General features: G+C 44.8%; 1 protein-coding gene across 2 annotated transcripts in view; it reads left to right on the plus strand.

Annotated features, from left to right (window-relative positions):
• Positions 1 to 17,394, plus strand: part of Mcph1 (microcephalin 1) — a 206,050-nt gene that overhangs the window by 56,399 nt on the left and 132,257 nt on the right. For both annotated transcript variants that reach the window (XM_052751775.1, XM_052751774.1), the window contains exons 10-11: positions 10,442 to 10,479; positions 12,635 to 12,797. In XM_052751775.1, the coding sequence (XP_052607735.1) occupies positions 10,442 to 10,479; positions 12,635 to 12,797 (201 nt within the window). The remainder of the gene's footprint in view (positions 1 to 10,441; positions 10,480 to 12,634; positions 12,798 to 17,394) is intronic.

A 17,394-nucleotide genomic window follows, 5' to 3' on the forward strand; every position in this document is an offset into this window, starting at 1 on the left:
CCAGTCCAAGATGTATGACCTCATTTGGTGGCATTCCCTCATGAGGGTCATCCCAGAATGGAGGGGGTGCTGTTTGAGAACCCCAGATAAACAGGGCCTCGTATCAGGATGGTCTGCATTGCTACCCAACAGAAGGTTCTGGAGAGCTGGAGTAGTCTGGCTATGGTGTGCCTCTCACAGGTTTTTGTTTGACCTGGTTGAAAGCATGGTGCCTAGTGTCTGACCTGTGACCAGAGGCCTCTCTCTTTGGACTGCTGTTGATACAGGAGACACCATTGTGCTTTTATCTGATGCATGCTGAGGGTATGCTACCACTCTGGCACTTGAGCCTGCCTTTGCATTCTCCTTGATGTCCCAAGGAAATCCCAGCTTGGAGTAGCCCCAAGTCTTCAAACTAGGGGACAAAATTCAATGTACTACAATCAAGAATAACTTTCATTTAAAGATTAAATACGTCAGGTGGTGGTGGTGCATGCCTTTAATCTCAGTACTCAGGAGGCAAACAAGCAGATCTCTGAGTTTGAGGCCAGCCTGGTCTACAGAGCAAGTTCCAGGACAGAGGGCTACACAGAAAAAACCCTGTCTCAAAAAAAAAAGATTAAATACAGAGAGATTAGGTATCCCTCCATCCCCAGACTTTGTATGGTGGGTTAGAAGAGTCAAGCAGGGGGCAGGGGAGGGATCAAGGGAGGGAAGAGAGAGAGAGAGAGAGAGAGAGAGAGAGAGAGAGAGAGAGAGAGAGAGAGAGAGAGAGAGAGAGAGAGAGAGACCTATAATCAATGACTTTATTTTCCAAGTCAGTTTCTCATGGGGACTTTTATTTTGGGGGATTGAAAGAAAGCAGATACAAATTCCCTGGGGTCACACTGAAATGGTCGCTGAGGGTAAGAGGGCCAGCCAGAGAGAGTAGGAAAAGAGGCACATAGAGATGTGTCTTAGGGAGGTAGTAACCACAAGGAGGCTCTGTAAGACAGACATCTGGGTAGCCCAGACTGAGATCCTAGGTAAGACTGTAGAACTGGAAACCAAGAAAAGGTAGCAGAGCCCTGTTTCTTTGTAAAAATGAAATAAAACATAAAAAAAAAAAACCTTAAGCATTTTTTAAAGTAGATGCCAAGACAATTTGTAGTTTTAAATCTTCCCCATAGCGGGCCTCATGCAATACAGTGGCATGCACACATGCAAGGAGAGCTAGAGTTTGTAGCTTTGATTCCAAAATTTCTGTCATGGATCAGGCATGATTATGATAGTACAAAACAGCATATCTACTTCTTGGTAGCATGAAATTTTTATTTATTTCAAACTCAAAGCAGACAAATCAAAAGATCTCTCAAGCCAGATTCTCTGTTATTTTCACAGTAGAGACAAGATCTCTGTAAACGTCCATCCATTTATAGAGAGTACCACAGGGCCAGACCCAGAAACCAACAGAAACTGGCACCAGATTCAAAATAGAATTGAAATCAGGTTTCTCCTGTGACACCATCACGTGCAGGGTCAGTAGCTGAATTCTTTGGCATGTCCCTAGATCTCCAGGGATGAGTAAAAGAACTCCTGTACTCTCTCTCCTAGATGAGGAAGCAGGACCAGTTCCCCTGTACCTACATGGGGAGAGACAAAGTCTCCATCCCAACACCTGTTCAGACTGTTGTAACAGAAGGGTCTCCTCATGAAGAATGTTGGAAAGGGAAGGAAGGACCCAAGGTTCTTGAGAGCAGGCTATTGGTTTATCTCACAGGCATGAGGGCGCATGGCAGTGGACTTCTGGGTCACGGAGGAAGATGAGGGGGCGCATTATTTTGGACTCCTGAGAGCAGGGCAAGTCTTGTCAGAACACAGGCGGCTAGGGGAATTCTTAACCAGCATTGTATTTTCTAGGGGACACGTGACTCAGGTAAAGTTCAGCTTTGCCATGGAGAACTGACCTCCAGTAAAATCAGAATAGGTATTATAGCCATCCAGCTCTCCGGTACAAATAAATCCCTGCTTGGCTTTTTAATATTTAATATGTCAAGCCTTCTAAATGTTAATATGTTCTTCTGGTCTTTCCTAATGACATTAACCAAACTTTCCGATTCTAGTTAGATTTTTGCACTGTGACTGTTACCTCACACCATGGATCTCATTGGATGATTGTCACCGAGGAGAGTCAAGTCCCAAAACTCGCTCAGCTTTCGTTTTCGTCATTGAGGTCTCACATACAGCAAAGGTTATACGGGCAGATGACTCTAAGGCATGACTCACATTCTTGTGTAATTTTACTATGAAGATCTTCAGCACTTTCAATATGATTATTAACTGTGTCTAACTTGGTAGTAGCTCATTAAAGTAGCTCTCAGGTGAGGCATCCGTACAGAAAAAGGTCATGGGGCCTGTCAAGTGGAAAGCCAGCGACACGGCACTGCCACGTTTTCCTGGGTGTCGGTCTTCGGGGCAGTCTTTTTTCTTTTACTGTATCGTTTGTGTAATTGACTCTGGTGTGCTGGCTGTTCTGAGGGTCTCCAGGAGCGGTAGCGTGGGGGAAGTCCCTTCACCTGGAGACGTTTCTGCTCATCATCATCATCAGAGCTTGCTGATGCCTGCCAAGGCCAGGGGCCTCCACCTCCTCTCAGAGGGTTCCATGAGCGAGCCTCCTGAGAGACACTGACAGTGGATGGCAGTTCAGCAGGGGAAAGAGCGCACGTATTTATTAACAAGCCGGGACACAGTGTCACACAAAATAGGAAACTCAAACCTGTGCCAGGTTCTTGAAGCTTCCGGAGGATTGTGAGCTTCAGAAAGGAAGAAAATTACAAGATGGAGCCGCACAAGGCATTGAGCAGCCTTCCAGCTTTGCCTGACCGAAACTCTGAGCTCCCCCTGGCTCTGCTGTCACCATGGTGATTGACTTACAAGTCCCAGGGTCCATCCGTTGAATAATTCTTTGTTCTTCCTGAGCTGGTCAAGATGTGAGCCTTAGTAAAACCACTGCCCTGTTAATTTTCTTCTCTTTTCAAGAAAGGGGGAGGGGACAGAGATTAAGACATAGGTAGCTTTGAAACTCCTTTTGTGTTTTTTCAGCTAGAATACTGAGTTCACACTGCTGCAGACAAAGCCCCTGCCATGCCTTTCCAAGACAGTCTCTCTGTGGGATGCTTAAGGTTTTGGCCAAAGCCCAAGGGAGATTCAAGAAACACTCACTAATTGGAGGGCCCAGTTTGGGTACTCGGCTTTTCTTCCCATCATTTAACTGAGAAAGTGACGAAGGGAAAAGGCTGGGGCATTCTGAAGACATAGAACAGGACAGGTAAAGGCAGAGAGAAGATGAAGCTGGAGATAACAGCCAATAAAATATTTTCTGTTAGGACTGAAGAGGTGGTTCAGCATTTAAGATCCCTGGCTACTCTTCCAGCAGCCCCAGGTTCTGTTCTCAACACCCACATGGCGACTCACAATCATCTGTAACTCTAGTTCCAGAAGATCGGCAACCCTCTTTCTGTCCTCTCAGAAGGGCACCCGGTGTGTACATGATAGACAGACGTACATGCAGGCAAAATACACGGACACTAAAATACAGTGTAAAAAGATTTTTCCGTTATCAAGTACTTCTTTAAGATTTTCACATAGGGAAGAGAGGTAGCTCAGTAGTGAAGAACACTTGCTGCCACCCACCAGAGGACAAGAGTTCAGGCTGCTCACAACTGCCTGTAACTCCAGCTTCAGGGAACCAACAGGCACACACACACACACACACACACACACACACACACACACACACACACAAAAACTTTTTATAGGAATAGTTTCATTTATGCATCTCACTGTTTCTAAAGCATTTATGCCCTTTCTGTAAAACACCCCATAAAGTGAACAATTTGCTTAGCTGAAATCTTTCCAGCATGGCTCCAGTCACTGTATTCAGGGGGAATGTTCACCTGTTTCTTCGGCCTGATAATTCCAAGTCAGCGGCCTTCCAGCCTGCGGATTCAGATGATCCTTCTGGTCCCTCTTTCAAACCCTTATCCGCCATCTGAACCTGGGCCTTCTTTCTCCAAGCTGCTGAACTTGTAATGCCGCTAACTGAATCCAGCTTAGATAATCACTGGCCGTAATCCAGTCCTGGACCCTATCCAGCCCAAACATGGCTCAAAGAAACTCAAAACTTAAAGTACAAGTCTGTGGATCTTGAATCCAAGGAAGGACGAGGCTATGACTCAGGTACTAGGAAAGCTGAGCAGGTACAGTTCCCTAGAATGTACTTTCACATGATTATTCGGTGGTACCAAACTGATAAAGCTTTGACAGAGTAAACTGAACAGAACTTAATCAAAGAGCAATTTGTAAGTTGGGCAACCAGGTTCAGAGAGACCCGATCCGGGACATGTAGAAAGCGGCATCTGGAGGCAGAAATCAGAAGGGGTATCAGCAGCCTGATGGGTGTAGCTTGGGTATTTGCCTCATCTGAACAAGGCCTGGTCATCCACCCATCTATCTGCCATTGACTAAAACCCGCTACTGTGCCTGGCTGGGACTCAGCTATTTATTGCAAAGTTTACTGCTAAGTTGGGCTTTTGCTGAGCTGACACACTAAATAAGATTATAGTTCGTTGTGTAAGGACTCTAGGTACTGAGACATCCTCATACCTAATTCACTGGTGACTTAACAGTTAAAAATTAACAAGCTAGCCCCCTGTTTCCTCTTCCTCAGGAGAAACTAGATCCCATTTATATAGGACATCAAATGACGGTACCAAATAACCAAATTCCTGCACATTGCTTTCCTAGCAGGGACCAATTTATCTAAGCAAATAAAAACAAAAGCTAGTGGAGGACAAAACTGAAAATGAGAAAAATGGTTAGCAAAGTTCTAGGGACTCGACCTCAAAAAGCCAGTGAAAGATGTGTCTGGATCTGAGCTGCCTGGGGAGCTCTGCTGTGGGGTTCACAGACCTAAGTCTGATGCCTGGGACACACTGCTCTGCTGTGGGGTTCACAGGCCTAAGCCTGATGCCTGGGACACACTGCTCTGCTGTGGGGTTCACAGGCCTAAGTCTGATGCCTGGGACACACGGCTCTGCTGTGGGGTTCTCAGACCTAAGCCTGATGCCTGGGACACACGGCTCTGCTGTGGGGTTCTCAGACCTAAGCCTGATGCCTAGGACACACTGCTCTGCTGTGGGGTTCTCAGGTTTGGCCCTGAGCTACTAGGGGTGATGCTGGCCTGTACTTGTGTAGCTCACTGGCCTCCTTCAGAGTCTGCTGGACATATCAGGAGACTTTCAGAAGTGAAAAGATTATTTTTAAAAGTACAGGCATGAATCTTACACTAATATGAAATGAATATTGAACACATTAATTTGTGAGGGAACCAGAAAGCCCTCATCTCCTGTGTAGACGAATTTCTGCTTTTTGTCTTTTTTTCTTTCTTTTTTTTTTTCCCAGAGCTGAGGACTGAACCCAGGGTCTTGCGCTAGTAGACAAATTTCTAAACAGTCTTATTAAATAAGAAATACAGAGTCAAATACAGGGGTAATAGCCAAAGAGATCAGAGAAATAGCGAATACCCATGACTAGCCTTAGCTTACCACCACGTAGTAGCTTCCCCAGAGAGAGAGCTTCTTCCTGTCTAACCTGCGCTTTTATTGCCTTCCTGTTCTGCCTTCTCATTGGCTCTAAGCCCAGCCACATGACTTCCTCGTTACTGCCTGTCTATACAGACCTCCAGGCCTCTATGATTGGTACTGGGAGTAAAGGCATGTGTCACCACACTTGGCTGTGAGCTTGACCTAGGGCATGTGCTACCACCGCCTGACTTCTGTTTATGGCTTGCTGTGACCTCTGATCTCCAGGCAAACTTTCTTTATTAACACACAAATAAAATCACGTTTCAGCACAAATAAAATATCACCACACTCTGCTCAAAGGAGAATAATCAAATGGATAGAGAGAAATGATCTAATGAATGGTACCCGGAGGCCATGGGCCGTGAGTCACCTTCATTTCAACCTTGCACTTACCCTTAGCTCTGTACAGCTATCCTGATGCCAGGACAGTAGTAGCTTAGAGGAGAGCGCGTCGTGCTTATTTGCTGCCACGTACCCAGATCTGGTGACTGATGGCCATCTTAGGTCCGTGTTTGACTAAACCCTTTTTCTTGTTCCTTTTTTCATTCCATGAAGCCAAATCCACCGGGTACCATTCTGGAAACACATTTTCTGAGTTCGTGGTTTTCTTTTGGTGGCCGTCCTTGTTTTGGCTGTGGGCCTCTCACCCTCTGTGTGCCTCGGCTGGCCTTTTAAGTCAATTTTACATGTCAGGCCTACTGAAATGGTATTGCTAGTAGTGTGTTAGTCATCTTCGGTTACTGTAACAAACTACCTCAGACTGTTACCTTAAGACTAAAGCGTTGGTCCCACAGTTCAGCAGCCCGCTGGCCCTGTTGCCTTCTCCTGTGGTGATTCATTTTGGTAAGAGCTTATGGTGGAGCAAAACTGCTCATGCTTGGGGCAGGGAAACAGAAGTGAGCCTGGGGGGAGGGGTGCTCCTAATACCCACCCCACCCACACACACTTCAAGGACCCCCTCCCCCATCGTCCTAAAGACCTCTCACTAGGGCCTGTGTCTTAAAGGTCCCACCACATCCTACATCAGCACATCAGATCTGTGGGACATTGAAGACTCAAACTATGGTAGAGAAAGTCAGTTGAGCCTCTGCTGGGTGGACTTGGCATGTCCATAAACAGATATCATTTTTATTATGTAGTAGTTTACTTGTGTGGTTGCCATGCAAAATACCCAACAGAAGCAGCGTAAGGGAGAGAGAGTTTCTTGGGACTCACAGTCTGAGAGTACAGTCTGCCGAGGGGAGGACAAGGTGGCAGGAGTCTAGGACAGCTGGTCACGTGTCAGCCACAGCCAGGAACAGAGAGAGGTGAGCGCCTGTGCTCGGCCTGCTCTCTCTTTACTGAGCCCGGGCTCTAGCCCATCAGATGGCGCTGCCCACATTTAGGATGGGTCTTCCCACCTCAATTAACTTAATCTGGGTGATGCCTCCCAACCAAGTCCAGAGGTTTGTTTCCATGGTGATTCTAAACCCTATGAAGATTAACTGTTATATATTACGATCAGATTTTGCAATTCTCCTCTCCAACTTTGAGTTTTACAGTTGCTGCTTTTGGAACTATATTTACTTTGTCATCCAACCATCCACTTCTCTATTCTTAACAGTCTTCATTTTTTAAAAATTCATCTCCAGCAGTTACATACACCAATATCTGCCATGTTCTTAGGAGTTTCCTTGGTTAATGGGAGGACTCACACTGGATATATTTCATGTCTCTAACCTATGTGGCCAGATAAGCGGTGTGCTGACTCTCTCTGTAAGTTGCTCTCTGCTCATCAACTGTGACACATTCAACTTTTGAAGCAATTAACAAACTGTTCCCTAAATTTTACCTTCCCTCCAGTCATGTCCGAGTCTCCACCTTCTCCACCTCCCCATCAAGCTTGTTGTTTACTATTGTGTTTATTTTTAAACAGCCGATATAATGACATGATGTATCATCTCAGTGGAGTTTTAGTGGTGGTTTCCTGGTTACTAGGGATATGTAACATCTTTCTGTTCACTTGATGGCCATTTGCTCCTTATCTTTGGAGCCATGTCTCTTTGAGCTGCTTGCTTGCTTTTTAAATGGAGGTTTTGATTTTTTTTTTAAATACTTCTTTTTTATCTGTATGTGTATTTTGTCTGCATGTATTTCTGTGCAGCATGTGTGTGTTTGGGGCCTAGAAGGCCAGAAGAGGGCATCAGATCCCCTGGAGTGGGAGTTACAGTTGGTTGTAAACCGCCACGTAGGTACTGGGAAGCGAACATGGGTTCTTTGGAAGAGCAGCCAGTGCTCTCAACCAAGGAGTTCTCTCTCCAGCCCTCGACTTTTTTTTTCTTTTTTTTAATGATTGAGTTGTAAGGAGGCCAGAGATTGACATTAGCTGTCTTCCTTGCTCCCTCTCCACCTTATATGTTGAGGCAAGGTCTTTGGTTTGTACCCAGTGCTCAGTGATTCAGCTGATCTAGCTAGCCAGCTTGCTCTGCCCATCTCCCCTGGCTTCTGAATAATGGGGTTCCAAACGCCTGTCCAGTGTGCTTGGTTCCTGGAGATCTGAAGTCCAGTCCTCACACGTGTGCAGCTCTCAGTTTACCCACTGGGCCTTCTCCCCGGCCCTCCAACCACAGTTTTCACTTTCGACAGACGACACTGTGCCTTCTCTATTGACTTTGTTCGTTCTTACTCTCTTTCATACGTTGTCAGTGGAACTGTTTTCCTAATACCCTTTTCAAATTGTTCACTCCTGATTTGTAGAATAACTGGTTTTGTGTGTTGATCTTATTTTTTTTCAAGCCTTGTTGAATTTATTTAATTCTTGTGGTTACTTTTTATTAAAATGCCAGAAAAACAGCCCATGTAAAATCTGATCTGTGGGTAAAAGTAGTTTTACTGCTTGCTTTCTAGTTTTGGTCTCCTTTATTTCTTTTTCTTTCCTAATTCTCTGGCTAGTGCAGTGGTTTAGTTTTTGATCAAATTAAATTGAAAATCCTTGCTAGACCTCCAAGTAGAACTCTGAAGCCAACCTCAGAGCCCTGGAGTCTGGGCGTTAGAGGCTCTACACATAGGAAGCTGGGACTCGCTGGCCATGTGCTGACATGGCTGGTGTTTAAACCCATGTGGCCACCAGAGAACAAGCTTGTGAAGGAAGAAAAGCGGTGGTGGGCAGGGGTGAGGGTGGGATGCCTGGCATCTGATTGCCCAGCTTCAGCAGGGTAGAGGCAGCTCCCTCCCTGCAGCTGTGGCCCCCTGGGCTGTACCACCCCTGGCCTGTGGCCCCCTGGGTTGCCTGACCTCTGTCCTGTCAGAGATGACACTAACGGACAGTCTCAGCTCAGCCAGAATAATGTTAGATGACTGGAGTCTCCCACATGCAGACCCTGTAGCTAGAACCAATCAGAAAGCTGTGCTGTTAATCCACATGGGTTATCAGGAGTACAGCAGAAGAAGGTAGTATTCCAGAAGGATCTCTAAAAGGACAGGGAAGTAGTGTTCTGTTAGTTTAGCTGTCATCCTCAGAGCTCTTCCTCTGGATGGCTTTTCCATTCATATTCCCTCTGCGTTCTGCAGTCTTCATCCTCCTAACTGTACAGTGTCCAGGACCCGTCCTTGGAGGCCTCTTGTGTTCCCTCCCCACTGTGCTTTCCCGCTTAAGAACAAGTGAGGCTCCTCCCTTCAGTCGCAGAGGCATACACATAATGTAAATCCACACAATCCCATGGAGTGCACACTGCTGAAAGACATCAGCAAATTCTGGGAAAGAAAAACAAAAACTGTAGCACACTCATGTATATAAGCTTATTTGTATAGCATTTACATTTTCTGCACACACACACACACACACACACACACACACACACACACACACACACACACACACACACCCCTTGAGTAGATTAGTTATTGTTCCTGACATCTTGAGGAACAACTTAAGGAAGGATTTATGTTGGCCCACAGTTGGAAGACACAGTCCATTGTGTCTGGGAAGGCAGGAGCTTAAGGTAGCTCAATGTGTCTGCACTCAGGAAGCAGAGAGAGATGAATGCTGGTGCTCAGCTTGCCTTCTCTTCTTTATTCAGTCTGGGGACCCAGTCAGTGGAAGATTATCTACTCACCTTTAAGGTGGGTCTCCACCTCTGTTAGTCTGAATTAAGACCCCACAGACAAGCCCAGATGTTGGTTTCCATGGTGATTCCAAGTCCCAGGAATTGTCAACCAAGATTACACTAAGTAAAACTGTCTAAAATATCTTGTTGGGCAGGATCTGGTAGTACCCATTAATACTGAGGCAGGAGGATTGGGAGTTCAAAGCCAGCCTGGGTTACATAGCACGTTGAAGTTCTGTATAGTAAAACTCAGTCTCAACATCAACCACCACCACTTAAATACATACAGTTTTCATCACAGCAGATGGTAACCCGGGAATTGAGCCCCCTGTCACCGACTGTGACCCTCCTGACCATAAACAGTACTGTACAGGAGTGTGTCCGAGAGGACATGGTTGCCCATAACTTAGGAAGAGTGGCCCAGCCTTTAAAGTACCCTTCTCACTCCTTCCTAACTTTAAAAAATGCACTCTGACTCATCTGGAGGTACTCTGTGGGCCTTCCTGCTCTTCTCCATCATGTCTGGGTTTTTTGTTTTGTTTTGTTTTGGATTGGTTTTAACATAGTGTCTAAATTTCTATCTCCTGCTGTTTTTTCCCCCAAGAATATAAAGTTCTTTAATATATATGTGCTTAAATGTTTGTGTTTAAGTGATGTAACTGTTAGAAAAACTTATTAAAGTTTATTTCTGTGGGAAAATTTTCTTATATTTTTGACTGTTATTTTTTTGTTCTTCTCTTTTAAAATCTCTAGCCAATGAGAACATTAGTCATGACAAGCATGCCATCTGAGTAAGTACTTGTTGTTTTGATAACTTTCTATTCATTGTAAAATTTAGCCTTCTCTTGTATATACTGTAGGTCTTTATGCCTTCAGGACATTCGCAGAACTGGACTGGATCACTTTTACTCAATGTAACTAGTATGGGGTTAGAAGATCATTGGAAATTGAAAATGTAGTTAAATGTGGGCTATCGAGTGCAAAAAGCTTTTTCGGTCCTTTGCATAGCATTAAGAGATTTTATTTTATTTATTTATTAATTATTTTTGCTGTCCTTTTTGCTTGCTTAGTAAGTACCTAATGGTTTTGTTTGTCCACCCCTTCACCCTATGAATTTTCAATAAACTGAGCAGTGGGGGTCGAAACATTTCCTTACAGATCTTGAAGAAACATCATGGCAGAAAGCTTTCTACATGTGGTCGAAGGCAGCTATCTCTGCATCTTGTGGAAGGGTTAATGGCTTTCTGGCTTGCTCTTATCATCTCCCTTAAACATTTAGCACAATAAAGAACATCCAACAAAAATATATAGTACTGTGTTCTTTGCAACGGATTTTCAAATTTGTGCTTAAAGAGGAAAACCACATTTTTTTTGTATCAATCATAGGTCTTGAGGTTTTAAGACATTCATCAAAACATTGGGACGTTTCAGTAAAAACATGCTGCAGGAAGCATGTGTGTGTAGACCACTTTTTGTGGTGGGCTCCTTTTCCTGCCCATGGCGTGCGAACAAAAACACTAATGCTTTAAACACTGTATGCCATGTATCGCAAAAGAGGAGCCCTCTTATTTTTATTAATACCTTTGAGGTGCCATGAACACTTAGTCTACTCTAGAAATACGGAATTTGAACGTAATAAAGTCCCTGATTATTCTGTAAATTTAAAAAATGATAGCCAGTTATTTTTCTCATTAAAAGATTTAAAAAGCAAACTTTTCATCTTGGCTGCGCTGTCCCCTGCTCCCTTCTCATCTTACACTTCTTGAGTATCCAGAGACCTTGGACAGTCTGATTCCACGTTGATTAACAAGGCCATAAAAAGGCAGTTGTTCCCAATTAGCGCATCCATGAGCTGCTGGTAGCTGCCAGGCTTGGAACAGACAAGATCAGATATTGCTAAACTTAATCCTCTCTGAGATGCTAACAAGCATAGCGTCTCCAGGTCGGTTGAGGAGGGGCCCTCTAGACCCACTTTGTGGAGCCCTAAGATTAGACACTGAGGGAGGTCAGCCCTTCTCACAGGGAGAGGCTGAGCTCTTGAGGTGCTATGTACCCGAGATAAGACTAGGAGAGAAGCACCCAGGAGTCAGCAAGGTTGGGGCAGGCACAGCAGACCACCCATTGTGGTACCCTAGTGGAGAGGAGAAAAGCTCACATCTCCACTGACTCACTGGGGATTTTCAAACAATGCTGGGCCAGGGGGGCATGGATATTAGCAAAACACTAAAAGAAAGAAGCAGGCAGATTAGAACTAAAGGCCTGTGTAAGGATGCTAGAACATCATTTTGGAAAACAAACAGAAAGGCATGCCAGCCATTAAGAGAATGACAGGTTAAAGATGCCAGTGAGCTTTGGGAATTAAAGAGATAATTTAATTAGAGTCTTTTTTTTTTTTTTTGTAATGGGAAAAACTGCATTTGACACTCCAATAATGTTGTATTTTCAAAGTAAAATAAGCAAATAATAACTGGAGTCCTGGGCTGGTGGGATGCTTCTGAGCAAAGGCTCTTGCTGCCAAACCCAGTGACCTGAATTCATTCCCAGAACCGTCATGGTAGAAGAAAAGAACCTATCCCCACAAGTTGTCCTCTGCCCCCCACACACATCATAGCATACATGCACATACATATTTTAGAAGTACATATACACACTGGTTCAAAATGCATGAAAGTGCATAATCTGGTGTGCTGTAGACTGATGTCAGGAGTCTGGCTTCCAATGCCAATGCTGTCCCTAGACAGCTTGTTTGACTCTGGAGACACCATGGGAAGCCTCATCAGCTTGGAATTGAGATCTGAAAGGTTCTTGTTTCCCCAAATCCCATGTTCCTGTTTGTAAAGAAACCAAGGTATGAACAATGTAACTAAAATAAAGCCAGACTTTGAGCCTCTGTTTGTCTAACGGGCACACTGTGTGTAGGCTGACTGTTGACTCTCTGGTCCGCAGGAAGCAGAATCTCATCATCCAGGTGGTGAACACACTGAAAGGCTTTTCATTCTCACCTGAGGTCTGCGAGTCCACCACCCACGTGCTGGTGGGGAAGTCTGTCCGCACCCTGAACGTGCTGATGGGGATTGCGAGAGGGTGCTGGATTCTGTCTTACGAATGGGTAAGCCTTGTGCTCATCGTTTTACGATTTTATTTTATTTTAAATGAGGTGTTTTATTTGCGGTTTTCTTTTATTTTAAAATGAGGTGTTTGCTGGATCCATTGGGTCTGAGGCGATGACGTGAGCAGCTGGGCCTAAGCTCACATGCAGCCTGTGACCCCTGAAGTGTCTGAGAGCCAGGGAAGGTGTTCTTCCTACAGTCACACTGAGAGTGGTTCAGAGTGTGGTGAGGCTAAGGCTAGATGAAGAAGGGGTGGGGGGGAGGATTAGATGAACATGTACAACAAACTCCCAGCCTCCAGTGGAAATAAGATCAGAACAGGCTTGCGCTAAAAACACAAACTGGGTTTTCTCACATGCCAGTGAGTGTTGCTGTGTGTTTGACTAAGGAGTGATGTGAACTATGCTCTGGATGGCTCAGAAGCCAAAAAAAAAAATCCAGAGATTGTTTGCACAGATGGATTTGCTTAGGATGAAACACTGAAACATGTTCGTCTAATCCCATTTGGATAGGTTTTGCCAAGCATACGTGTATCGTTAACATTAGTTTCTGTGCATTTAAGGCAGTCTTTAAAAATGTATCATCGTCATCGTCGTTTTCATAGTTGATAAAAATTGTGATAGTCTGTCAGTCAGTGTTTTCCTTTTGATCCTCAGCCTAGGGGTCACTTCAAAGCCCATCAGCTCATTGCTAGTGGGAGCAGCAGCATTGGCTGCTTGTGTTATGTCGACTCGCATGCTCCTTTCTCCTCACCCAAGAATGTATTACATTAATACTGGGTTAATTTAATCCTGTAGGATTACACCCCGAAAACAAGCTGCAGATGTACTTTTAAGAATGGCTCGAAGTCTTTTTCCCCGTATCCTACCCCACAGCTCTCTGTTACAAAAGGCTTAAGAGGGATTGGGAGAATTACAATTGCTAAAGTGATTGCTGCGCATGAAGCTCTGGGTTCAAATCCCAGGGCCTCCCTGAAAAGCCTGATGTGCTGCACAAACTTGTACTCCTTCCTGTCACTGAGGAGGCAGCTACAGGCAGATCCCTGGCCCAGCTTAGCCTAACGGGCAGGTCCCAGTGAGGAATGCATCTCGGGAAACAAGGCAGTGGCTTCTGAGGAATGACACAAGCTTGAACCTCTGGCATCCACATGCATGTGCGCACACAGGAAAACATGCAAAAAGACTTAGATTTTGCTTAAAATCGTGATGTGCAAAATGTTAAAAGTATTTTGTTTTGTTTTTTGAGACAGGGTTTCCATGTATAGCCCTGGCTGTCCTGGAACTCACTCTGTAGACCAGGCTGGCCTCAAACTCACAGAGATCCACCTGCCTCTCCCTCCTGAGTGCTGCGATTAAAGGCATGTGCCACCATTGCCTGTGGTAATATACTGTTTATAATCTAAGAAATAAAACTTGCCTGAAGATCAGAGGACAGAGCCAGCCACAGAGTTAGCCATAGAGGTCAGGCAGTGGTGGCACATGTCTTTAATCCCATCGTTCATGAGGCAGAGGCAGAGATCCTTCTGGATCTCTGTGAGTTTAAAGCCACCCTGGGCTATACAATATTAATCCAGTCTAAAAGAAAAACAGACCCAGGCTGTGGTGGCACACACCTTTAATTCCAGCACTTGGAATCACACATCTTTAATCCCACACTAGGAAGGTTGAAACAGGAAGTGATATGGCTGGGCAGAGAAAGGAATATAAGGCAGAGACAGGAGTTGGCACTTTCAGGCTGAGGAGTTGGTGAGGTAAGAGGTGGTGTCTGTGGCTTGCTCTGCTTCTCTTATCTTTCAGCTTTCACCCTGATTATCTGGCTCCAGGTTTTTATTACAAGACCATTTAGGATTCATGCAACAATTACCCGGCTCCAGAAGGGTATTCTTTACAAACATAGGTATCCATACTTGATTCTGTGTCAGTCTGTTCTTCCGGGAGTTGAGCAGCAATGAGAGACCAGGTGAGAGTTTGGAACACTCACTGTCAACTTGCAGAAAGACACTTGTATGTGAGGGGGCACAGTAAAGGAACTGCCGACATTGCCACTCTGTAGTATAGTTAAGGTTTTGATTGTAAATTAGAGAGGACATCCAGAGGCATCTGGAAGAGTCTAGAGCAGAAAGAAAAAGAAGCCAGCTGGACATGACTAGGGCTATGTATCTTGGAGAGAAGGGAGAGAACAGTGCATAGTGAGGGAGCCAGCGGAGAGCAAGAGAGTCGGGAATAGTGAGGGTGGGGGACGCTTATGAGGAAGGTGAGGGGCTGGAGCAGGGTGGGGGCTGTGAAATGTGTAGCACATACTTATAAATGGGGACTGATGGAGCCTGGAGGCCAGCATGGCCTTTGATGCAACCACAGTTACATGTCAATGGAGAGCCATATGCCCATTCTGCCAGAGGTAAGCAAAATGACTTCTTTGGCTGGTGGGAACCAGTTTCACAAGTTCCTGAGAAATGCTTACTTTTATCTAACTGCCAGAAATCCTCCTATAGTCCAGGCTGAGCTAGGTCTAAACTCAATTTGGACTGAATTAGGGGGCCTGCCCATTTTGGAGGATGGGGGATGGAAATAGGGTACCCTTTGGACCTCACAATATTAGAATCCTCACACCTTTGCTCAGTGTCTGCCAGTTCTTCACATAGGCCCCCTCAGCTTTACTCTGTCTACTTCATGGACCTTTCCACAAATGGAGCAGAAACTCCATTCTCTCCCATCCCCAAGTGTCAATAGTTTTACTACCAAAATGATGCCACTGCCACCCCAGTGGCTATGATCCCTCTGGAATGTACCTCTCCCCCTAGCAGTCTCTCATCTTCTTTAGCACCTAACTCAAGGCTTATCTCCACCTCCTCTTTAAATCACCTCTGCTTCTTCAGAACTGGATCATTCCAGAAACAAGCTGCATTACTTTGCCCTGAGGTGCTTAGAGTCATAGCACATTGCAAGTACCGCTTTACAGTTGCCAGAGGACAGCTCCTCAGTCAGATTTTCCAATTACCTCATTACCTTTAGATGGGTCATTCAAATCAGAGCTGTTTAAATAAATCATTCTTCTTGAAGCTGACCAAGTTATTTAAGAATAACTCTTAGCATTGGCCATGCTGCTTTGCCATGGCAGTTAGGATAAGGTATAGCCCTTCTCAGTGGCTTGCTTACATTTATTGGTTGATGTTTTCTACATTCTCTCCTTCCCTGCTCCAAAGCCGCATGGGTTCCCTCTTCCCTGCAGACCCCCTGCACAGGCTCTCTGGGCCCCTCTGACTAGATCTGGGCCATTGTCACATCTCCTAGTTTATCCTTTTCTTGTCATTTCTTTTCTTTCTTCTTTTTTTCCTGTTCTATTTTGTTTTTAGATAGGATCTCACTATGGCCCTGGCTGGCTTGAAACTCATTATGTAGACCAGAAGAGCCTGAACTCACAGAGCTCCTCCTGCCTTTGCCTCCTGCATGCTGAAATTAAAGTATACACTACACACCTGACTGGTTTGCTGTTGTTGTTGTTGTTGTTGTTATTGTTGTTGTTTCCTGTGGTTTTGCTTTCATTCTCCTTTCAATATCTTCTTTGACACCTCTTTCATCCTACCTGATCCCATCTCCAAAAACTGTAGGTTAGACTATCCATTGCATGTTTTCGGTAAGACTTATCAAAATTGCATTTAGTCACTAGCTTCATGACTCACTAGTATCTGTGGCTTCCTATAGATTGGAGGCCATGTCTATTCTGTTTTCCTCTATGCCCTTGCTCCTGGTCATAAGTGCTTATATAGTAAAGCAGAGGAGAGAATGCTACCTAAGATACAGCATCTTTAAGAATGTGATTCTGATAAGGAATATCAACTGTCCAGGATAGGTCCTTCACCTATTAATTTACTTAAATTAATATTTGTGCAGATTTCATTCCATGAAACTGAGTTGCATGTTTTATATCTTAGCCATCCTTCCAAGAGAAGGGTCCTTACTGAGCTACTTTAAATCTGTCCTGGTCACTGTTCTATTGCCGTGAAGAGTCACCATGACCAAGGCAACTCCTGTAATAGAAAGCATTTAATTGGGGGGTTGCTTACAGGTTTAGAGGGTTAATTCATGATCATCATAGCAGGAAGCAGACAGGCATGGCCCTGGAGCAGTATCTGAGGGCTTATATTCTGACCCACAAGCACAAAGCAAATGAAGCTAACTGGGAATGGCATGAGCTTTTGGAAACCTCAAAGCCCACCCCCAGTGACACACGTACTCTAACAAGACCACACCTCCTAATCCTTCCCAAACAGTTCCACTAACAAGCATTCACACATAGGAGCCTATGGGGCCCTTTCTCATTCAAACCACCACAACTGTCAACATAGTTTTATACAAAAACAATGTGTGAAGTAAATCAGAGTCATAGAACTGCTTCTCATCTTTCAGCTGTCATAGTCTTTGCACCCTCTGTTCTGTGCTGTCTTCTGGGCCTCGCAGAGGGTGATGTTGATGCCGAGCACTCAGCAGCCATTTACCCTCAGGTACAAGTTTAGTTATTAGCCACTGCCTCCTCTGTGCAGGGCAGACAGAAGTGCCAGTCTAAGACATAACTATTTAGATGGCACTTTGGCCTCAT

This window comes from Peromyscus californicus, unplaced genomic scaffold (genome assembly GCF_007827085.1).
Source record: "Peromyscus californicus insignis strain IS unplaced genomic scaffold, ASM782708v3 Scaffold_23__1_contigs__length_62951481, whole genome shotgun sequence".
Lineage (NCBI taxonomy): Eukaryota > Metazoa > Chordata > Mammalia > Rodentia > Cricetidae > Peromyscus > Peromyscus californicus.